The sequence below is a fragment of the Gigantopelta aegis genome, chromosome 12 (assembly GCF_016097555.1).
Source record: "Gigantopelta aegis isolate Gae_Host chromosome 12, Gae_host_genome, whole genome shotgun sequence".
Classification (NCBI taxonomy): domain Eukaryota; kingdom Metazoa; phylum Mollusca; class Gastropoda; order Neomphalida; family Peltospiridae; genus Gigantopelta; species Gigantopelta aegis.
The window spans coordinates 36648352-36673583 of NC_054710.1; the positions used below are offsets into that span (position 1 = coordinate 36648352).

Consider the following 25232-nt stretch of genomic DNA (forward strand, 5'->3'; position numbering starts at 1 on the left):
TTGTACCAGTCAGTATACAAAAATAATTTTAGACTACAAAGCCAGTATGTGTATTTAATTGTACCAGGCAATATACAAAAATAATAATAGGTTTACAAAGCCAGTATGTGTATTTAATTGTACCAGTCAGTATACAAAAAGAATTTTAGACTACAAAGCCAGTATGTGTATTTAATTGTATCAGGCAATATACAAAAATAATAATAGGTTTACAAAGCCAGTATGTGTATTTAATTGTACCAGTCAGTATACAAAAAGAATTTTAGACTACAAAGCCAGTATGTGTATTTAATTGTACCAGGCAATATACAAAAAGAATTATGGGCTACAAAGCCAGTATGTGTATTTAATTGTACCAGTCAATATACAAAAAGAATTATAGGTTTACAAAGCCAGTATGTGTATTTAATTGTACCAGGCAATATACAAAAAGAATTTTAGGCTACAAAGCTTGTATCTGTATTTAATTGTACCAGTTAATATACAGTAAGGATTAGTGTACAAAGCCAGTACGTGGTGGATGCTGGTTCTACACACAATGGAAGTGATACTTCTCATCTAGTTTGCACATTTCCTGTTTCTTCCCTTACAACTTGTAGTGTGGTGTGTGTAATAAAGTCATTATGAGGTGGCTGTGCATGTGTTTGATCAGTGGTGCTAAGCTTTTGTTTACAGTGGCAGTTTCCTGTCTATGACCAAGTTTGGCCATGTGTGAAATTACGCCTCATTTCTCTAGTTTTCAACACTTAAAAGGTATTGTTTTATATATGTTGTATTTTTTAAATTTAAATCATAATTTAATGTTGTATAACTTGAATAATATATATGCTAAAAATGTACAGATATATATTTGAGTGGTCTTGATTACTAGGAATAAATAAGTGTTCATTAAATTTTTGAAAGTGACAAGTCATTGTTTTAATGTTGTTCCAGATAGTTTTAATATAATTCTTTGAGGGGTTTTTTTATTACTGGGATTAAATGAGTGTTAATTAACTTTTTAAAAAGTTACAATCATTGTTTTAATTGTGTTTCTTTGATCAATTATGATAAAAGTTGGGTTGTAGCATTGTTATGATTAAGGGGGTGGGGCGTAACCCAGTGGTAAAGTGTCTGCATGATACACGGTCGATTTGGAATCAATCTCCATCGGTGGATCCATTGGGTTATTTCTCATTCCATACAGTGCACCATGACTGCTATATCAACGGTTGTGGTATGTGCTATCCTGTCTATGGGATGGTGCATATAAAAGATCCCTTGATACTAAAAAAAATGTAGCAGGTTTCCATTCTAAGACTGTAATAATGTCAAAATTACTAATTGTTTAACAGCCAATAGCTAATGATTAATAAATCAATGTGCTCTTGTGGTGTCCCATTGGACTATTTCTCATTCCAGCCGGTGCACCACGGCTGGTATATCAAAGGTCATGGTATGTGCTACCCTATCTGTGGGATGATGCATATAAAAGATCCCTTGTTGCTAATCGAAAAGAGTAACTCATGAAGTGGCGACAGCGGGTTTTTTCTTTCAATATCTGTGTGGTCCTTAACCATATGTCTGTTGCTATATAACTGTAAATATAATGTGTTGAGTGCGTCGTTAAATAAAACATTTCCATCCTTAACCATATGTCCGACGTCATATAATTGTAAATAAAATGTGTTGAGTGCGTCGTTAAATAAAACATTTCCTTCCTTCCTTCCTTCCTTGTGGTGTCGTCACACAAAACAAACTTTTTTTAATGATTAATTGTGAATTCTATAATCAATTGTCATGGTGGACAGTGTTAGCTACATACATATTCCTATTATCTAATTGTATGTAAAATCTGATGGAATTTGGATTTATTTTCATGGCTGATTGGTCAAGATGTATACGGTGTATTAATTGGGTCTTAAAGGGAAAATTTGCTGTGCTGGAAAACACAATCAGTCTTAATAATTTAAAGTCTTTCTAAGTTTATAGAAATACTGATTGTATTATTGAAAATCTGTTATGACTGAAATCAATGAAATTCCAATAGATTTTAACAATACATTGTTTACGAAGTCTTATCAGTAAATGCAGTTTTCAAATTTATTCCAATATAGTTTTACATGGTAGGAAAAGCGAAACTATTAAAACTATTTATTAGTCCCCTACCAGTTCAACTAGAAGAGACTAAAGGTTTCATCTCCATCCTTCTGTCCATCTGTCCGTCTGTCTGTCTGTAAGTCTGTCTGTCTGTTATCTGTCTGTGTGTCTGTCTACCAGTCCAACTGGAGGAGACTATAGGTTTCATCCCATCCTTCTGTCTCTCTGTTTGTCATGTCTGTCCATCCATTCGTCTGTCCCACATGCAGTTTTCTTGGATGTTTTTTGTTCACAATGCCTTGTGATATTAAGCTGAAATTTTGTGTATAACTTTATCATGTATTGTTACAGATCAAGTTGACTTTCATGGCGATTTAACCATTTTTGACAGAGTTATGGCCCTTGAAATTAAGAGATACGAAAAATTGTCTTCCGGACTCTTTTTTTTTTTTTTAGCAATGACCCAAGATATTGAGCTAAAGTTTTGTACAGTGAAACGCCACTAAACCAGACACCCTCGGGACTGAGTAAAATGTCCAGTTTTAAGAGGTATCTGGTTTAGAGAGGTTAATTTCTGTACTAATTTTTCAAAAAGGACCTTTAAAAATGTCCGGTTTTGGGGGAACTCCAGTTTACAGAGGCTTTGGTTTTGAGAGGTTTCACTGTATATAGCTTTATCATGTACTGTTACAGATCAAGTATAACTTTTATGGGGATTTACCCATTATTCACAGAGTTATGGCCCTTGAATTTAGGAGATTTAAAAAAAAAAACCCAGGACTTGGTATGTGACATGCATCGCTTTAGCAGTACTCTCAGAATGCTTGTTTTAAAATTCTTTTTGTATTGATTTTCATAAATATTATCTGTAAAGTGTTTAAAACTTTATAAACAAATGGGTGCCAATCATTCCTTTAACAAATTTATTCCATACTTGTAAAAAAATCCAGAAAGAAATGAAGCCAATTATCATGCCTTGTCTTTGTAATTGAGGCTGGTGGCTGCACTGGTTCTTTGAAGTGTTCCCACCAGTGTGTGAGAGGAATTCCACTGGTCCCAATCAGTTTGTTGTCTTTTTCAACAAGGTTCAAGTGGAAACCTTTTCAGTACTCAAAGTTTTGACGTCTGCTGATACTGGCACATTATAAACAAGATCTACCTGCAGTTTCTTTACACTGGGGTGGGGTGGGGTGAAGGACGTGTAGTTCAGTGGTGTAAAGAGATTGTCTAAGATGTGTGGCCTCAGTCATGTAGTAAGGCTGGTAGGTACTGGGTTCACATCCTGATACCGGCTCCCACCCAGAACCAGTTTTTATGAAGTCACAGACCCAAGTTTCAACCCGTAACAAATGGACGCTAAGTTTAGTTTAATCTACAAACCTGTAATACATTTGGATAAAATTACAACAGAGTGAAGCAAGAGTCTGTGAGGTTGAAACAGTGAATTATCCTTAAAAATAGACTAGAACTCGACTTCATAACCATTAGTTCTTAGACGCAAATGCGTTTTTTAAAATATGCAAAATGCATTTTGTGATATTAAAAACATCATGATGACCAAAAACACTTTTGATGTACAGAAATGGATAATCTAAACAATAAAATCAAAGCAATGTCTGATTTCATGCAGTTATGAAAAACAGGTCTATTTGTGAACAATTTGCTGTAGTATTTAAAAACTAGGGTCCGTCACTTTAATGGTAATTGTGTAAGACCACTATCCTGAATTCTCCGTTACTGGCAATATTAACAACTAACCATGTACCAACTCCTTGTCCTGAACAGACAGCCCAGATTGTTGAGGTGTGTGCCCAGGATAGCGTTCTTAATCCTTAATTGGATATAAGCAGATCATCTGAAAAATTATTTTAATTCTGTTCAAAAAAACCTATTACTTTGATTTTCCACTCCCTAAACATGAATATTCATTTAATCATATGTTAAATGAGGTGTGTGCCCAGGAAACCATGCTTAAACCTTAATTGGATGTAAGTAGATCATCTGAAAAATTACTTTAATTCGGTTCAGAAAATATTACTTTGATCTTCAACACCTTACACATGAATATTTATTTAACCGTGTCAAATTTACACTGGTTGTGCTTAGTTAATTTTTCTAAGTTTTTTCATAGTTACGTAATGAGGTGCTTCAAAACAACATTGTGCCCCAAGGGTGTGTGCCTGATTAAGCTTGAATGGTAATATTTCTTTGGATGGCAGTTCTGTCAGTGACTGTGAGTGTTTTGTTAATAAAATATTGCAATTAATTAATTTAAAAGAAGGAAGGAAGGAAATGTTTTATTTAACGACACACTCAACACATTTTTTTATGGTTATATGGCGTCAGACATATGGTTAAGGAACATACAGATATAGAGAGAGGAAACCCGCTGTTGCCATTTCATGGGCTACTCTTTTCAATTAGCAGCAAGGGATCTTTTATATGCACCGTCCCACAGACAGGACAGTACATACCACGGCCTTTGTTACACCAGTTGTGGAGCACTGGCTGGAACGAAAAATAGGCCAATTGGGCCACCAACGAGGATTGATCCTAAACCGACCATGCATCAATCGAACGCTTTACCACTGGGCTGCGTCCCGACCCTAATTTGAAAGAAAAAACATTTAGAAGTCTTCCAGATATGAACCAAAACATTTTTGTATTTGATATTTTCACATGAAATGGAATTCTGTCAACACTTACATCATAGGCCAAATTAGGGGTGGGACGTAGCCCAGTGGTAAAGCGCTCTCCTGATGCGTGGTCAGTCTGGACCCTTTGGGCTATTTCTCATTCCAGCCAGTGCACCATAACTGGTATATCAAAGGCTGTGATATGTGCTATCCTGTCTGCGGGATGGTTCATATAAAAGATCCCTTATTACTAATGAATTTTTTTTTTTTCGCTGTCTATATGTTAAAATTATCATGTTTGACACATTTTTTCGTGCTGGGTGTCGTTAAACATTCATTCGTTAAACAAAAACAAACTTTAACTTAAGCCAAATTTTAAAAAAAACATTTGTTTATTTTTGTGTCTTAATTAAAATTATAGAATATTTACTGATAAATTCCGTTAAATCTGTGCTTGTTTAAAACTCATGATATGTTTTCTGCAGTTATGGGGAGGGGAGACATGCACATCAACAAATTTATTTATTTACCTTGTTGTTTATTTTTTATGTTTTAATTGAAAGAATATTTACTTATAATTTGCTTTAAATCTGCTTGTTTAAAACTCTCAGGATGTGTTTTCTGCAGTCGGGGTGGGTGGGGGGAGACTTGCACATCAACAAATTTATTTATTTATCTTATTGTTTATTTTTGTTTCTTAATTAAACTTTACAGAATATTTACTGATAAATTTCGTTTTAATCTGTGCTTGTTTAAAACTCTCATTATCTGTGTTTCCTGCAGTCAGGAGGTTTGGCTTGTTAACTGCGTCTGCTCGTTACATTCTCTCGATTGCCTCACTGGGATATTACCATTACAAGTTCTTGTCTGTACTCTACTAGAATTAGCTCTCAATTGGGGGAGATTGAATCATACCTCCGCCAGATCAGGTTACCACGAGAGAGAGTTACCATGACCGCCATGCCAGGAAGCCTATGGTTCCTGCTTGTAACACATTCACAATGAATGATATGGATTATAGTGAGGTGAAATACACAGATATTACATTATCCTATTCAGGCATTGAATTTGGGGATATTTTTTTAGGATTCTGCTAAAATAAAAAACATGATTTAATATGGATATTTATGGATTCTGTCTAATAATCGTACGCATCTGACCCAAAATCCGGGATTTATGGAAGAACGGAATCGTTCTAAATTTGCAGCCTGCTAATTTCTTGTCTTGACATACTCTGGGGAAGAAAGCCAATACACACGCACATGCATGCACGCGTGTGCACACACACACATACACACACACACACACACATACACACACATACGTGCACACATACTCACACAGAAACACACGCGCGCACACACACACAGACAACACACACACAGACATACACACATACACATATCGTGGTTAAAAATGGTCTGCTACAAATCAAAATATATTGATAAATATAACAATCCATTATGATGATTTATTCATCCAGTCTTTGGTGATGGAGGATGCCAGCAACTGGGGGCGGGGGGGGGGGGGGGGGGGAGAGCAGTGTCTCTCTATCACAATTAACTACCCGGTTTTGATGCCTACAGTGTATGCCTGTCAATCTTTTGAACTCAAGAGCTGAATGTATTAAAGTGTATCAGTGTGTTTGAACGTGTAATCAGTATTAAAGTGTATCAGTGTGTTTGATGCCTACGATGTCAATCTTTTGAACTCAAGAGCTGAATGTATTAAAGTGTATCAGTGTGTTTGATGCCTACGATGTCAATCTTTTGAACTCAAGAGCTGAATGTATTAAAGTGTATCAGTGTGTTTGATGCCTACCATGTCAATCTTTTGAACTCAAGAGCTGAATGTATTAAAGTGTATCAGTGTGTTTGATTACTATGTCATGAACTCAAGAGCTGAATGTATACAGTGTGTTTGATGTCAATGTCAATCTTTGAAACTCAAGAGCTGAATGTATTAAAGTGTATCAGTGTGTTTGATGCCTACTATGTCAATCTTTTGAACTCAAGAGCTGAATGTATTAAAGTGTATCAGTGTGTTTGATGCCTACAATGTCAATCTTTTGAACTCAAGAGCTGAATGTATTAAAGTGTATCAGTGTGTTTGATGCCTACAATGTCAATCTTTTGAACTCAAGAGCTGAATGTATTAAAGTGTATCAGTGATTAGACAAACAGGTACATGTAGTCTGTACCTGGCCGGCTATCACATCTTATACAAAGTTGTTGAATGTAGGTTATTAAATGTATCGGCTACATGATGGCAGGACATAGCCTAGTAGTAAAGTGCTCGCTTGATGCACGGTCGTGTGTGGGATCGATCCCCATCAGTGGGCCCATTGGGCTATTTCTAGTTCCAGCCAGTGCACCACGACTGGTATATCAAAGGCCATGGTATGTGCTATCCTGTATGTGAGATGGTGCATATAAAAGACCCCTTGCTACATATGGAAAAATGGGTTTCTTCTGATGACTACATGTCAGAATTACCAAATGTTTGACATGCAATAGCCGATGATTACTTAATCAATGTGCTCCAGTGGTGTCGTTAAACAAAACAAACTTCATTCATTCAGTGATTAGAGAAACAGATACAAGTAGGCCAAGGCTGGCCAAATATTGTGTGTTATACGAGGTTGATGAATGTACAGTATTAAAAGTATCAGATACATGATGGCCAAGCCTGGTCAGGTATTACGTGTTATACGAGGTTATTATACACTGTGTTATACAACATCCTGTCTTTGAATGGACTCATCATCATTAGATGTGTAACACCACTAGACCCTCGACCAATAGCCATGGCATACAACCAAGAGCCTGGGTTCTACAATGGAGAGAACTCATTCTAGACACCCAGTTAATCACAACTTGTGATGTCATCGGTGGCCATGCTTTCCTAAAGGTAGGGTCATACAGTGTGATTTGTTTCATCAGGTGCGATGTTTTCCTAAAGGTATGGATCATACAGTATGATTTATTTCATCATTTGCAATGTTTTCCTAAAGGTACGACCATGTTTTCCTAAAGGTACGACCATGTTATCCTAAAGGTACGGGTCATACAGTGTGATTTGTTTCATCGTTTGCAATGTTATCCTAAAGGTACGGGACATACAGTATGATTTGTTTCATCCTATGTTTTCCTAAAGGTATGGGTCATACAGTGTGATTTGTTTCATTGGGTGCAATGTTTTCCTAAAGGTACGGATCATACAGTATGATTTGTTTCATCATTTGCCATGTTTTCCTAAAGGTACAGGACATACAGTGTGATTTGTTTCATCGTTTTACCATGTTTTCCTAAAGGTACAGGTCATACAGTGCAATTTGTTTCATTGTTTGCAACTTTTTCCTAAAGGCATGGGACATAGTGTGTGATTTGTTTCATCATTTGCCATGTTTTCCTAAAGGTACGGGTCACACAATGTGATTTGTTGCAACACAAGCAAGGGTCCTTGTCATCCCGTTGGACCGGCAATTTTTTTACGTTTATATTCACACATTAGTTTGCCAGAATTCGTAGCTTACCAGACTGAATTTCAGCCAGTTTTGATCCCAACACAAGATTTATATATAACTTCATGATGAAAAAATATTGATAGGCTATAAATTTAAAAGGCATTTAAACCTTTGCAGAAATTAAATATTTTATTACCAATCCAGCAAGAGAGGGTTTTTTTGGTTTCCATCTATCCATCTGTCTGTCAGTCTTGCGTTTATGCACCATCCCATGGACAAGATAGCACATACCACGGCCTTTGATATACCAGTCGTGGTGCACTGTCTGTAACAAGAAATTGCCCACTGGGCCCACCGACGGATCAAACCCAGATCAACTGCACATCAGGCGATTGCTTTACAACTGGGCTACATCCCACCACTTTATCATGTACTGTTATATATAATGTCTGACTTCCATAGTCTTTAGACTTGCAAGATATTAGTTTTATTACAACCATCACAACACAACAGTTTTCAGGTCTTTTGTTTGCAAGGCTGCACTATACTGACCTGTCTGCCTGTCATTGAAACAGACATTCCTTTTGTTTATCAGCTACAGATTGTTATGACAAGTCACACCATGTGAACACGCCTTAAACTGGTTGGCCTGTCTTGAGTTATTGTTTAGAAAGAGGACCTGTGTTGTTGATGACAAATTCCTAATGGTTTAGTCCTAATGGCTTCAGCTTTCACAGTAACAGAAGTCAAACACTGACAGCCATGTCACCTGTTCTGATTTTACATTTAAAACCGTGTTTTACATTTCACATTTAGACACTGTTAAATGGTAATGGGCAGATTAGAAGGGCTGTTTTTCCTGGACTTTATGTGTTTGTTATTTGGATAAATCTATCAGTAAACCTACAGGCATAGGTGTTAATGTTTTTGCTAGTTTTACTGACAACAGTGAGTGACTTGTAATGGGTGTTTTCCCATCTCAATTCATTGCACCAAATGTTAATAGCATTGAGCAGATTAGAGTGAGTGAGAATTCTTGTACATGTCAGGGCGGGACCTAGCCTAGTGATACAGCGCTCCCTTGATGCGTGGTCGGTCTGGGATCGATTCCTGTCAGTGGGCCCATTGGGCTATATCTTATTCCAGCCAGTGCACCATGACTGATATATCAAAGGCTGTGGTATGTGCTATCCTGTCTGTGAGATGGTGCATATAAAAGATCCCTTGCTACTAATGGTAAAAGAAATGCAGTAGGTTTCCTCTCTTAAGACTATATATATAAAAATTACCAAATGTTTGACATCCAATAGCTGATGATTAATAAATCAGTGTGCTCTAGTAGTGTCGTTAAACCTAAATAAACTTCTTGTACATGTCCATATACCACAAAGGTTTCGGGCATATCTATCCCAGGTACGATCTCTGAAGGTTATATATATGTGTGTGTGTTAACTGGATAATTCTGCTAGCAAACCTGTTACATTGGTTTTGCAAGTCTCAGGACTGACAAAAATTACTTGATGTTTCTGTGGAGTATTTCTCAGGACTGACAGAAATGACTTAATGTTTCTGTGGAGTATTTCTCGAGACTGACAAAAATGACTTGATGTTTCTGTGAAGTATTTCTCGGGACTGACAGAAATGACTTGATGTTTCTGTGGAGTATTTCTCGAGACTGACGAAAATGACTTGATGTTTCTATGGAGTATTTCTCAGGACTGACAGAAATGACTTGATGTCTCTATGGAGTATTTCTTGTACTGTGGAATGTAGACTAGCCAGTGGAGATTCACTGACCTCTTGGATATAGATTTCGTCTTTCTAAAGGATGAAGGAAACTAGGTAATTGTGTTTATGACTGTGTGATGATAGTAAAACAAAATGTGTGTCATCACTAGCCTTGAATGTATGTGAAAATGAAAGAAAGGAGAGTTTAATTATCCCAGGCTCAGTATATTTCAAAACTACATTATTCCAACACTTGGAGGGGGAGGAGAGAGGGGGGGGGAGAGAGGGAGAGACAGACAGAGAGTTTGAGATAGAGTTATGAGAAATGGAGAAAGAGAGAGAGAGAGAGAGGGAGGGGGGATGGATGGATATAGAGATGAGGGAGTCATGAGAAAAGTAGAGAGAGAGACAGAGAGAAAGAGAGGGGGAGGGGGAACAGAAATGGAAGAGGGAAAAACAGAGAGAGAAGAGATAGATAAGAAACCCACTGTCAATACAGTATGAACATGTACAAATTAAAAACAGAAAACAGTCATATAATCTTTATTGTAACTGAACTAAACATTCTTCACATGTTAACTATAGACATTCTTTAAAATAATAATAATAATGATTTAAAAATAATCTATAGTAATTGGATGGGACATTATGAAATCTTTTGGAGTGGGTTTGAAAAAAAAGAAAGAAAAGAAAAACAACCGAAAACTCCCACTAAATCGTATTGATGCGTTTCATTGGAACTTGATTTTTATGTGTATATCCAGTTAAGATGCAAGCACGCTTTCCTGGACACGTCAACAGTTTCCATGACCTGTTGACGACAGTGGTCGTAATTTAACAACACAATTTATTTTATGTATCTATAAAGATAAAAGATAAAGATAAAAACTTTATTGCATATAGACATTCCACATACGGAACTGGATGCAAAACATATGTACAAACAAGACACGTACAAACATCATACTATTCTAATGACTAAATAAGGACTAATTATGGGCAATACATGTATAATCATCAACAAATTTGCATACCGCACCAGCACAGGCTGGATTTTGGTTTTGCATAATAAATATAAATTTTTCTTGCATATTCATACTTGTAAATAGGTAATTATGGAAGGTTAGATATGTTTTCTATCTAAATCTGTGTATCTGTAAACTATTTACAACCAGCATAATTGAGTAATGAGTTCTGGAACTGAACAAAATTACGAGATTGTGACCCAGTTTTTGTGAAAGCCCCGACTTGACTGACTGCATGTTTAAGTGAATGAAGAGGTCTTTAAATACAAGTGTGTGCGGAGAAAGCTTTAAAGCAGAACAAAGCACGCACTGCCTAACGTTTAACAGCTGCTGCAGATGTCCGTTCATCATAACAAGGCAGGTTTGTGAACGACTCAAAAGCAGTTTACTCCCCTGCAGAACTCTCTCTCCATTTCAACTTTCTCACTTGTCTGTGCAGACGAACATGAAATTTTGTGCAGAAGAAAAATGAAAGTCACAGTGTGTTTTGGTCAAGGATGAAAATTATTTACCATGGATACACGTGTGCACACATTTTCAGCATAGTGGTGTTTTTGAAATACTTTTAAGCATTGGTGTCAGATCGTTTTTGTGTGTGGTGAGGAGTGGAATGTTTGCCAGCATATATTGTTGACAGATGGGGAGAAATTCAGTTGCTGGAATAAGGTTGAACAATAGAAGGAAGACAGCTAGCAGTCTCGGAAAGGAAAATTAGTTTAACATGGCCATCCAGTTTTAGTCTGATATGCCTGTGTGTGGACAACTTTGGGAACTGTGGTAACTTCAGCAAAAGGTTACTATTTGGAAGTTAATTGAGATCCTTTTGTCAGTGACAAGTTTGGAATTTCTGAAATCATGAAACGGAAAATTACTTACATTGCTTGAAGTTACTTCTCAGTTTGGTTTGAATAACGTTACGTAGCTGTGTTTGGTGATAAGTTTATCAAAATTACTTACATTGTTTGAAGTTACTTTTCAGTTTAGTTTGAATAACGTTATGTAGCTGTTTTGTTTGGTAATAAGTTTATCAAAATTACTTACATTGTTTGAAGTTACTTTTCAGTTTAGTTTGAATAACGTTATGTAGCTGTGTTTGGTAATAAGTTTATCAAAACTACTTACATTGTTTGAAGTTACTTTTCAGTTTGGTTTGAATAACATTACGTAGCTGTTTTTGGTAATAAGTTTATCAAAATTACTTACATTGTTTGAAGTTACTTCTCAGTTTGGTTTGAATAACATTATGTAGCTGTGTTTGGTGATAAGTTTATCAAAATATTGCCGTTTGGAAGTTGGGACTCTTTGTCAGTTACAAATTTGGAATTTCTGAAATTGTGAATTGTGAATTTACTTATTGCTTCAATTTTTAAGAACCTTTTTCAAGTTTAGTTTGAAATTCGCTGTGAAGTATGTTAACTTTTGTAAAAATGTTTCCAGGAGGAAATTAATTTTTCTTTGTTACTGTACGAATTTGAAACTGAAGTCTGTGAAATAAGTATTTACTTTTTTCACATTTATTAAAAAAAAAAAAAAAAAAAAAATTCTTGGTTTGAAGTTCTTTGAGGAAACAAAAATTATGTTTGAGTAATTTACCAAGTGACTCAATATGATTGCTTGATAGTACACGGATAAATAATTGTTACGGAATTTACAAATACCTGGATAGCCATGTGGAAAGTGTGCTTTCTTCAAGGAAGTCAGTTAATCTTCCCTGTGCTGGGAAATTAATTATCTGCGAATACCAAGGATGGAGTTACCCCGTAGTTGAAATGTGACTGGCTAAATCATTTGTTGAAATATTCACGATGATTCTGGAAAGAGATCAAAGTTGGACACAGCTTAGATATGATCTCTATCATACATGTATAGTGATGTTTTTATGAGCTGATGTTGTCGGTTTTAAATGTCGCTGATATACTAGCAGTGTTTGGTTTTAATGTCAGTAACAAACTATCAAAGTATATCTGTCTGGATTTAATGTCGGTGTGTCAGTGTTCAACATATTTTGCATAGATTTAATGTCGGTGATTAACTGTATCAGTGTTATCAACATATTTTGCATAGATTTAATGTCTGTCATTAACTTTATTAGTATTATCAATGTATTTAATGCTGGTGTTAAAGTATTGAATTATATAAACTTTTTTTTTAAAGTTCATTATCTGAATGGTCTTTGGATGTATATGCCTCTATGTTATGTCAGTTCATCAACCCAGATATCCAGACTGGATGGAACATGCAAGCATTGTTATTGTACAAAACACTAGTTTGAATTGGTGTCAGAAGTGTGATTAAAATGACTGCATACACATCTCCCATGCTATTTAGTGCTTGGATTACTCGAATGGAATACAGTACCAGCGTGATGTGTGTTCACTTTGAAATGGTGTGAGGATTATCATGGTGAAATTCCAGTCTGGTGCTATACACAGTCACTTTCATATGGAGTCTGGATAGATTATTTGAATAGAACATACACCAGCTGTGTGACACAGTCAGTCTAATTGTGTCAGTGTTGTGTGTGTTGTACTAGCAGAGTGGTGTGTGTGGAATATAATGATGTGAACACAGTCAGTAGCAGGTACATGGTGTTTGACAGTGTGGTACATGCAGTCGATTTAATTACATGGAGTACGATACAGTCGGTTTAACATGGTCTCAGGATTATTTGGAGCGTCATCTGCTCCGGTTTTGTAAGTTCTTTAGTGGTGGCTTTGTGGGTCTTTCTCCCCCCCCCCCCCCCCCCCCCCACACACACACACAAACACACCCTTATAATATTATGTGAATCCTTCATTCCCTTTGACAGTTTTTTTTTTGTATGGAAAACTCAAATGACAGTAAGTCTTTTTATATAATAAAGAATAACTATATCTATGTAAATCTCTCTCTCTCTCTCTCTCTCTCTCTCTCTCTCTCTCTCTCTCTCTCTCTCTCTCTCTCTCTCTCTCTCTCTCTCTCTCTCTCTCTCTCTCTCTCTCTCTCTCTCTCTATATATATATATATATATATATATCTCTGTCCATCTCTTTCTCTCTCTCTGTCCTTCCTTCTTTCTATATCTCTGTCTCTCTCTCTCCTCTCTCTCTCTCCTTTCCTCCCTCTCTTTCTCTTTCTTTCTCTGTCTCTGTCTCTCTCTATGTCTCTCTCTCTCTCTCTCTCTCTCTCTCTCTCTCTCTCTCTCTCTCTCTCTCTCTCTCTCTCTATCTCTCTCTCTCTCTCTTTCTCTCTCTCTCTCTCTCTGTGATATTTAAACAACAAATACTCTCATTCAGGGCTTCTGTTGTTCTCAATATATAAACATATACCCATTTTAAATATATCTTTTGTAAAAAATTTAAAAAAAAAAAAAATGTTCTGGGTGAGGGAAAGGGGCAGGTTGTGGCTTATTTTAATGTGGCTTAGTGAATGCTGTCTGCATTCACAGCAATAAAGCAGCAAAAAATCACCTGTAATTTGACATTTGGGTTTATCTTGGACAGCCTTTCGCATATCATTGATATCAGATCCATTTGATATTATCTGTCTTCGTTTCCCATGCTATCAGAAAGTAATCTCCTAGTTTACAGTTTATGTTCAGCTTGTGAAATGGCAGCTTCATGAACCCTAGTCAATTCCCTGACCTTTACCATTTTCTTTCTGGAGAAAGTGTTCTTTTACACAAGATTTGTTTGATGTCCTCGGCAAATGTCTGTCTATAAACAACTCATGGCTGTCCTGTCTGTGACCAGGAATCCTTCCCATAGCTGTTTTCTTAGATGTCCTTCCCATAGCTGTTTTCTTAGATGTCCTTCCCATAGCTGTCTTCTTAGATGTCCTTCCCATAGCTATCTTCTCAGATGTCCTTCCCATAGCTATCTTCTCAGATGTCCTTCCCATAGCTATCTTCTCAGATGTCCTTCCCATAGCTGTCTTCTTAGATGTCCTTCCCATAGCAGTTTTCTTAATGTCCTTCCCATAGCTGTCTTCTCAGATGTCCTTCCCATAGCAGTCTTCTCAGATGTCCTTCCCATAGCTGTCTTCTCAGATGTCCTTCCCATAGCTGTCTTCTTAGATGTCCTTCCCATAGCTGTCTTCATAGATGTCCTTCCCATAACTCTTCTTAGATGTCCTTCCCATAGCAGTTTTCATAGATGTCCTTCCCATAGCTGTCTTCTTAGATGCCCTTCCCATAGCTGTCTTCTTAGATGTCCTTCCCATAGCTGTCTTCTTAGATGTTCTTTCCATAGCTGTTTTCTTAGGTGCCCTTCCCATAGCTGTCTTCTTAGGTGTCCTTCCCATAGCTGTCTTCGTAGATGTCCTTCCCATAGCTGTCTTCGTAGATGTCCTTCCCATAGCTGTCTTCGTAGATGTCCTTCCCATAGCTGTCTTCGTAGATGTCCTTCCCATACTGTCTTCTTAGATGTCCTTCCCATAGCTGTTTTCTTAGATGTCCTTCCCATGGCAGTTTTCTTAGATGTTCTTCTCATAGGTGTTTTCTTAAATGTCCTTCCCATAGCTGTCTTCTTAGATGTCCTTCCCAGATGTCCTTCCCATAGTGGTCTTCTTAGATGCCCTCCTTTTAACTGTCCTGTTCTATCCCCATAGATGTCCTCTCCATAACTGTCATATATATCACGGTCCTCTCGATAACTGTCCTCCACATAGCGGTCTTCTTCTTAGATGTCTTCCCCATTGCTGTCCTTTCTGTAACAGTTCTATCCCCATAGATGTCCTCTCCATAACTGTCATCTATATAACTGTCCTCATAGCTGTCGTTGTCTTAGATATCCTCCCCATTGCTGTCCTCGCTGTAACAGTTCTATTCCCATAGATGTCCTTTCCATAACTGTCATCTATCTATATATAATTGTCCTTTCCATAACTGTCCTATCTGTAACAGTTCTATTTCCATAGCTGTTTTTCCCTTGACTTTTCCATTAATTTCATTTACACATTTACCTCATAACTGTCTGAGGCGGGATATAGCCCAGTGGTAAAGCACTCGCTTGATGCATGGTCGGTTTAGGATCGATCCCCATTGGTGGCCCCATTGGGCTATTTCTCAATCCAGCCAGTGCACCACAACTGGTGTAACAAAGGCTGTGGTATGTACTATCCTGTCTGTGGGATAGTGCATATAAAAGATCCCTTGCTGCTAATCGAAACAAGTAACCCATGAAGTGGTGACAGCAGGTTTCCTCTCTCAATATCTGTGTGGTCCTTAACCATATGTCTAACGCGATATAACTGTAAATAAAATGTGTTGAGTGTGTCATTAAATAAAACATTTCCTTCTTCTCCATAACTGTCTTCTCCATAACTGTCTTCTTCATAACTGTCCTCCTTTAAGATAACACACCACCATTTGGCATGTCATTACGTGCTGTAGCAGCTTAATATAGTCTGGTTTAGGAAATAGTTCTTCATTAAAAACATTCTACAAAATTCTGATATGCACTTTGAAATCTTTCTTTGATGATTACACGTAGATTGACCTCTGTAGTACTTAAATAACCCATTGGTTTTAAGTTACTTGTTACATGCAGGCATCGAAATAAGCATTGTGTCTGCTAACCCATTTACAGAATACCACATGTTTGATGTCATCCTGTAACAGCTGATGATTAGATAGTGTCTTTCGTGTTTCTATTCCAGTGTGGCTGTAACTTGTGGACTGGTGTTTAATATCCACAGCGAACAACGAGGGCCCCTATTTTTAAAACTATCTTAATGCTACAATATTGTAAACCCCTCACAGGCTATGGTATTTGTCGTTGTGACATCATATCTCATGATGGTTTTACGATATCGCAGTGCTTAGAAAGCTTCAAAAAAATCTGTAGCCTGAACTGGTTATATGTTCGTAAAATATTTGTGAAAATAAGAGTGGTCTACTGTTTCACTTTTTATTTTTTTATTTTTTTAAATTTTAATTTAATTTAATTTATTTATTTATTTATTTATTTATTTATTTATTTATTATTTTGTTTTGGTGTGGTGAACATATTAGTACATATAACAGGAATGATACTAAGCTACTAGTATACAATTTGAATAAATAAACTGAATTGTATCCACCCCACCCCTCTTATTTTAAATATGAAAACTTAAGTTTTCTGTAAATAATGGTTTTGGATATAGCCAGTTTTGGTTGTTAGCTTTTGTTATGTTAATTATTTAACAATATATACACATTTCAAGTACAGTGATATAATGTTATTGTTTATTGATTTCAGAAATGTGCCACTAAATGAAGAAGAAACTCCACAACGCAAGGGAAGCTCTGGCACGATTCGTTCCGAGGGTCGTCTGCCCCACGATGCCACCAAGGTTTGTAGTGATTCTGGTTTCTTTATTATTGGCCTTGTAAACAAACGAGTTTTTTTGTTGTGTTTAATGACACCACTAGAGCACATTGATTATTAATGATCGGCTATTGGATGTCAAACATTTGGTAATTTTAACATATATTTTTAGAGTGGAAACCTGCTGCATCTTTCCATTGTTATGGTATCTTATAGGGATTAACATGCACATTCAGAACAAGCTGTTGTAGCACATGCCTGTCATGGACACAGGTGCTGGCCTCAGCCAACTCCTCCGTCCAGGACAGGATTTTTCCATTGGCACCATCCCAAAGACAGGATAGCATATACCATGTACTTTGATATACCAGTTGTGGTGCACTGGCTGGAACGAGAATATCCCAATGGGCCCATAGATGGGGATCGATCCTGTAGGCCGATGCGCATCAAGTGGTACGCTAGTAGATACACATACAGTTCAGGGGCCTAATTCACTAAGTCTCGCAACTTTGCAAAGAGGATGCTTTGTTGTCTAGCAGAGCCTAAGAGACCTTTGTGAATTAGGCCCCTGACCATCATCTTTGTAATCCAGGGTTGGTGGGTGGGAGGGATTGTAGCTCTAAGGTAGAGCACTCACCTGAGGTGCAGTGAGTCGCAGAGTCGATTAGTGTTAAGTGTCTCAACCAGTGTCCCATGACGTGTACATCACAGACCATAATAACATGTTTTGTTATTCACGAGGTGGCAGTGGGTCACAGGGTCTATGTCTCAACCAATGTCCCATGACGTGTACATCACAGACCACACATCAAGTAGGCACTTTACCACTGGTAGGGCTTCTAGATTATGGTAGCCCCACTCCCATTGGCTAGTAATATTCAGTGTTGGGCTAGTAAATAACTACTATTGCCATGCCAGACAGGGCTTCTAGATTATGGTAGCCCCACTCCCATGGCTAGTAATATTCAGTGTTGGGCTAGTAAATAACTACTATTGCCATGCCAGACAGGGCTTCTAGATTATGGTAGCCCCACTCCCATGGCTAGTAATATTCAGTGTTGGGCTAGTAAATAACTACTATTGCCATGCCAGACAGGGCTTCTAGATTGTGGTAGCCCCACTCCCATTGGCTAGTGATATTCAATGTTGGGCTAGTAAATAACTACTATTGCCATGCCAGACAGGGCTTCTAGATTGTGGTAGCCCCACTCCCATGGCTAGTGATATTCAATGTTGGGCTAGTAAATAACTACTATTGCCATGCCCGACAGGGCTTCTAGATTATGGTAGCCCCACTCCCATGGCTAGTGATATTCAATGTTGGGCTAGTAAATAACTACTACTGCCATGCCCGACAGGGCTTCTAGATTATGGTAGCCCCACTCCCATGGCTAATGATATTCAATGTTGGGCTAGTAAATAACTAGTATTGCCATGCCCGATGGCTAGTGGGAAAAAAAGGTTTGTGGATTTGTAAAAAAATTCTAGAAGCCCTACCACTATGGGCTGTTTATAACAGAGGTTGGCTTGACACTGTGTGAGTATACACATGTAAAAGTAATCTGCGTGTCACTGAACGCACTGGTCTCTGTGCACTCGTGCAGTCCGCATGCTGATCACAAAAACAACACTGACATGCAGTGCAGTGTGTTGATCGGTATTTAGATAACCTCAATGACTTGTCACATGCTGCAGCTGCTGATTTATGGTATTTTTTTTACAATTACTACACATATCGTACATGTGCAGATGTATCCCGGAAAGGAAATGAATGTTTGTTCAACAACATCTAAGCACAATTTTAAACTACAGCTATTTAAGTGAGTGGCAGGTCGTAGCTCAGTGGTAAAGTGCTTGGCTGATGTGCAGTCAATCTAGGAGCAATACCCGTTGGTGGGCCCATTGAGCTATTTCTCGTTGTTCCAGCCAGTGCACCACAACTGGTATATGAAAGGCTGTGGTATCATGTGTTATCCTCTCTGTGGGATGGTGCATATAAAAGATCCCTTGCTACTAATGGAAAAATGAAGCGGGTTTTTCTCTCTATGACAAAATGATCATATGTTTGACGTTCAATAGCCGATGATTAATCAATCATTGTGCTGTAGTAGTGTCATTACACAAAAGAAACTTGAATTCTAGCCAGTGCACCTTGAGCGATAATATCAAAAGTCTGACATCCAATATGTCAGTGTTCTCTAGTGGTGTCGTTAAACAAAAGAAACTTGAATTCTAGCCAGTGCACCTTGACCGATAATATCAAAAGTCTGACATCCAAAAGCCGATGATTAATATGTCAGTGTTTTCTAGTGGTGTCGTTACACAAAACAAACAAACAAACAAACAAACAATATTTAATTGATAGAGAAGGAACCGGCTGCTGCTATATTCAAGGTTTGCACTCATCCTGGAAAATCCTGGAAAGATCCTTTGCTGCCAATTGAAAAGAGTAGCCCATGAAGTGTCGACAGCAGGTTTCCTCTCTCAATATCTGTGGTCCTTAACCATATGTCCGACCATAAATAAAATGTGTTGAGTGCATTGTTAAGTGAACATTTCCTTCCTTCCTTCTGGAAAATCCTGGAAAGTACTTAAAAACAATTTCACCCTGAAATTTGCTTTAAAATGTATATTATACATGTGTAGGCTATATTCTTAATAAAGCATTACTGGACCTTTTATATGCACTTTCCCATAGCCAGGACAGTACATACCACATCTTTTCATGTACAAGTCATGGGGCACTATCTCCCTGTTAAAAGTGTACATAATGTTTGTGGGTTTGTTTTTTTTGTTTTTTGTCAAGGATATTTTTATTAGATTTCATTTTTAGAGGGTGGGGGTTAAAAACATACAGTGGTATAACCCATCTAACGGCCCTTAAATCGTGTATAATTAGTTGCAACTCTGGTAACACAGGCTCACATTGGAACAAATTGTGTTTTAGCCAGTTTTAAGATATGTAGAGTATTTCCTTGAAAATTATTGAAAATGGTTAATTTAAAGAAAAAGGTGCGAGACGTAGCCCAGTGGTAAAGTGCTCACTTGGTGCATGGTCGGCCTAGTATCAATCCCACGTCGGTAGGCCCATTGTACTATTTCTCATTCCAGCCAGTGCTCCACAACTGGTTTAACAAATGCTGTGGTATGTATTATCCTGCCTGTGGGATGGTGCATGTAATAGATCCTTTGCTACTAATGAACAAATGTAGCTGGTTTCATCTCTAACACTCTGTTAAAATTACCAAATGTTTGACATCCAATAGCCGATGATTAATAATAAATCAATGTACTCTAGTGGTGTTGGTAAACAAAATAAACTTTAAAATGTTTTTTACAAGGTTCGCACATGCTTGAAAAGGCCCTAAACAATGCCAAAATGTTACCAACAATTCATTCGTAAAAAACATTGTCATTGTTCGGTATTGTTCGTAACTTTCAGGGAGTGCTTGATTAGTGATTCTTAATCTCAGTACAAACTAAATAAAATGGAATATTCTAAAATCAGACATTTATGCCTTTGTGGATTCTACATATTTATGTTTATGAAAATGTGTAGGACAGTTCTTTGTCGATTCCGACGACCCGCTCAAACACTCCCATTATTTTGTCGAGTTCGAAGGTTATTGCAAATGACAGACAGCAAAGTTTTAGTCCCTAAATTTTACTTACATAGACCCTAAAATGTCCCTAAAAAGCCCCTAAATTTAGGTTTGCACTTTCTATATGAACCATGACATTGTAGTAGCCAGAAACTAAATGTAGCCACTTTGTATAAAAATGAGCAGTTGGTTAATTTAGCAATAAACAGACTGAGCTCTAGTTACATCACATTAACAACATCTTTTCAACTTTTTTGTTGGCGCTTTCGTTCTACAAGAAGAAACCAAAAATAGAGCTTGTTTTGCCATTCCCAGGCAGCAAGACTAGTAGGGTTTCATAATAATAACAGCCGTGGGCTTCTCGATATGCAGCTCATTTCACTTGTGAAGGTTCAGTGCCATTTGCCGACTAAAAATATATCTGCTTGTCTGTCGGAAGCATTAACAATGCATGTAGTTCCATGGTGAGATTGCAAGCAGTTTGTTTTTTAAGTGTTTTATCTTCTTGTGCATAAAATGGTACACACAAGCTGATATAAATCTGTTTGTTTTTAAAATCTTTTATCTTCTTGTGTATAAAATGGTAGACACAAGCTGATATAAATATTTTTCCCTTTTTTTTTAAAGTTTAGTACAGCATTTTCAGTTTGTAAAGTTAAAAAATAATAATGTCTACTAACTAATAGTGAACATGTACAGTATCTATTCTTCTGATATATAATATGACATATAGTATATAATATGATATGATTGATATGATATGATGATATGATATACATCAAACTTCACTCATTGAGATATACACAACTGGTATATCAAAGGCTGTGGTATATGCTATTCTGTCTGTGTGATGGTGCATATAAAAGATCCCTTGCTGCTAATGGAAAAATGTAGTGGGTTTCCTTTCTAAGCCTGTATGTCAAAATGGCCTAAAGTTTGACATCCATTAATAAATCAGTGTGCTAGAAGTCTTATTAAACAAAACAAACAAACAAATCTTTGAGATATAAATCATACTTTAAAAGAAACCCATAAAATATCCTCTGTGAATTATATAGTAAATATTGTAAACAAATATGTTTCATTCTGTGGATAATCTTTCTCTTATTACTGAGTTTGTTGACACACCTGTAATTTGCACCTGTTCACACCTGTTGGTCTCACCTGTGTCACACCTGTTGGTCTCACCAGTGTCACACCAGACCCTTCAGATACTGATACATTCTGTTATTTTATTTTTAGAGATTACATGGGGGTCTTCTGATAGTGATAATGATGGTTTTGTTAAAGAATGAATGAATAAATAAATAAATGAATGAATGAATGAATGAATATTAGTCTTATTTAACCTACCGTACTAGCAGAACAGCAATGCTATATGACCGCAATGTAGGACTGCAGAATCAAAAACAAGGATATATGATCTTCCCATGCACTATACATCCAGTAAGGGGAGATAATTCTGCAGTGTAGGTTATGACTCGGGGTCGTATAGCATTGTTGTTGTGCTAGAAGTAGGTAAATTTGAATAATAATGGAAATTAGAAATACATTTTCTAATTAACGATACTCCAGCACAAAAGGAAAATTGGCCATTGGTAGAGGGATTTAAAAAATTATAATAATCAAGAGGTGTATAATAAACAAGTCGGTACAAACATTTAGTCAAAACAGTGAATAGAGCTATAGTGAATAATGAATGAAGGTTTAAAATGTGTTCATTATTTTAATTTAAATTTTATCATGAAAAATTGTTTGTTTTAACTATATACAATACATGAATTAATTATTAAATATTTAGCACAAAATTACATCAGTGAAAGAAGCAACATGAAATAAAACTATTTATGGTCAAATCTTAGAAACAGAGTTATATTGTCTTCAAATAATTAAACCATTTTCAAATAATAATAACACCTATATTGAATGGAAAAAATATGATGATTCATGACGCAAATGTATAGGGCACAAATAGTCTCAAGTGACAAACACATCACAGTTGACATGACAAGGACTGGGATGTAGAAGTGGACATTGAAAGTTAAAAGATAGGAGAAGCTGCCAGATGAGAAAGAAATGAGTTGTTAATCAAAGAAGAGTAAGAAAAGAGGTAGAGGGATTTTAAAAATTATCATAATAAAAACAGAAACAATTATAATTAATGCATAACAATAATGTTGTTATTTATATTTTCAGAGTATTGGAGGTGGTGTCCTGCCCACATACACCAGTTCGGACAGCATCAATTCACATCGCAGTAGTAACAGTAGTATGAGAATACGACGAATACCCAGGTAAATAATACACAATGATTCACATCGCAGTCGTAACAGTAGTATGAGAATACCCAGGTAAATAAGACACATTGATTCACATCGCAGTAGTAACAGTAGCATGAGAATACCCAGGTAAATAAGACACATTGATTCACATCGCAGTAGTAACAGTAGTATGAGAATACCCAGGTAAATAAGACACATTGATTCACATCGCAGTAGTAACAGTAGCATGAGAATACCCAGGTAAATAAGACACATTGATTCACATCGCTGTAGTAACAGTAGTATGAGAATACCCAGGTAAATAAGACACATTGATTCACATCGCAGTAGTAACAGTAGTATGAGAATACACAGGTAAATAATACACATTGATTCACATCGCAGTAGTAACAGTAGTATGAGAATACGACGAATACCCAGGTAAATATGACACATTGATTCACATCGCAGTAGTAACAGTAGTATGAGAATACGACGAATACCCAGGTAAATAATACACAATGATTCACATCGCAGTCGTAACAGTAGTATGAGAATACCCAGGTAAATAAGACACATTGATTCACATCGCAGTAGTAACAGTAGTATGAGAATACCCAGGTAAATAAGACACATTGATTCACATCGCAGTAGTAACAGTAGTATGAGAATACGACGAATACCCAGGTAAATAATACACAATGATTCACATCGCAGTCGTAACAGTAGTATGAGAATACCCAGGTAAATAAGACACATTGATTCACATCGCAGGGTTAACAGTAGTATGAGAATACCCAGGTAAATAAGACACATTGATTCACATCGCTGTAGTAACAGTAGTATGAGAATACCCAGGTAAATAAGACACATTGATTCACATCGCAGTAGTAACAGTAGCATGAGAATACCCAGGTAAATAAGACACATTGATTCACATCGCAGTAGTAACAGTAGTATGAGAATACGACGAATACCCAGGTAAATAAGACACATTGATTCACATCGCAGTCGTAACAGTAGTATGAGAATACCCAGGTAAATAAGACACATTGATTCACATCGCAGTAGTAACAGTAGTATGAGAATACCCAGGTAAATAAGGCACATCGATTCACATCGCAGTAGTAACTAGTATGAGAATACCCAGGTAAATAAGACACATTGATTCACATCGCAGTAGTAACAGTAGTATGAGAATACGACGAATACCCAGGTAAATAATACACAATGATTCACATCGCAGTCGTAACAGTAGTATGAGAATACCCAGGTAAATAAGACACATTGATTCACATCGCAGGGTTAACAGTAGTATGAGAATACCCAGGTAAATAAGACACATTGATTCACATCGCTGTAGTAACAGTAGTATGAGAATACCCAGGTAAATAAGACACATTGATTCACATCGCAGTAGTAACAGTAGCATGAGAATACCCAGGTAAATAAGACACATTGATTCACATTCACATCGCAGTAGGTAACAGTAGTATGAGAATACGACGAATACCCAGGTAAATAAGACACATTGATTCACATCGCAGTCGTAACAGTAGTATGAGAATACCCAGGTAAATAAGACACATTGATTCACATCGCAGTAGTAACAGTAGTATGAGAATACCCAGGTAAATAAGGCACATCGATTCACATCGCAGTAGTAACTAGTATGAGAATACCCAGGTAAATAAGACACATTGATTCACATCGCAGTAGTAACAGTAGTATGAGAATACGACGAATACCCAGGTAAATAATACACAATGATTCACATCGCAGTCGTAACAGTAGTATGAGAATACCCAGGTAAATAAGACACATTGATTCACATCGCAGGGTTAACAGTAGTATGAGAATACCCAGGTAAATAAGACACATTGATTCACATCGCAGTCGTAACAGTAGTATGAGAATACCCAGAGAATACCCAGGTAAATAAGACACATTGATTCACATCGCAGTAGTAACAGTAGTATGAGAATACCCAGGTAAATAAGACACATTGATTCACATCGCAGTAGTAACAGTAGTATGAGAATACGACGAATACCCAGGTAAATAAGACACATTGATTCACATCGCAGTCGTAACAGTAGTATGAGAATACCCAGGTAAATAAGACACATTGATTCACATCGCAGTAGT

General features: G+C 36.9%; 1 protein-coding gene across 8 annotated transcripts in view; it reads left to right on the forward strand.

Annotated features, from left to right (window-relative positions):
* Positions 1 to 25232, forward strand: part of LOC121386278 (serine-rich adhesin for platelets-like) — a 174595-nt gene that overhangs the window by 111389 nt on the left and 37974 nt on the right. For 7 of the 8 annotated variants that reach the window (XM_041517124.1, XM_041517131.1, XM_041517125.1 and 4 more), the window contains 2 exons: positions 17153 to 17246; positions 23020 to 23117. In XM_041517124.1, the coding sequence (XP_041373058.1) occupies positions 17153 to 17246; positions 23020 to 23117 (192 nt within the window). Of the gene's footprint in view, positions 1 to 13133; positions 13628 to 17152; positions 17247 to 23019; positions 23118 to 25232 lie in introns of those variants that run through there. The other variant, XM_041517129.1, reaches the window with a different exon arrangement.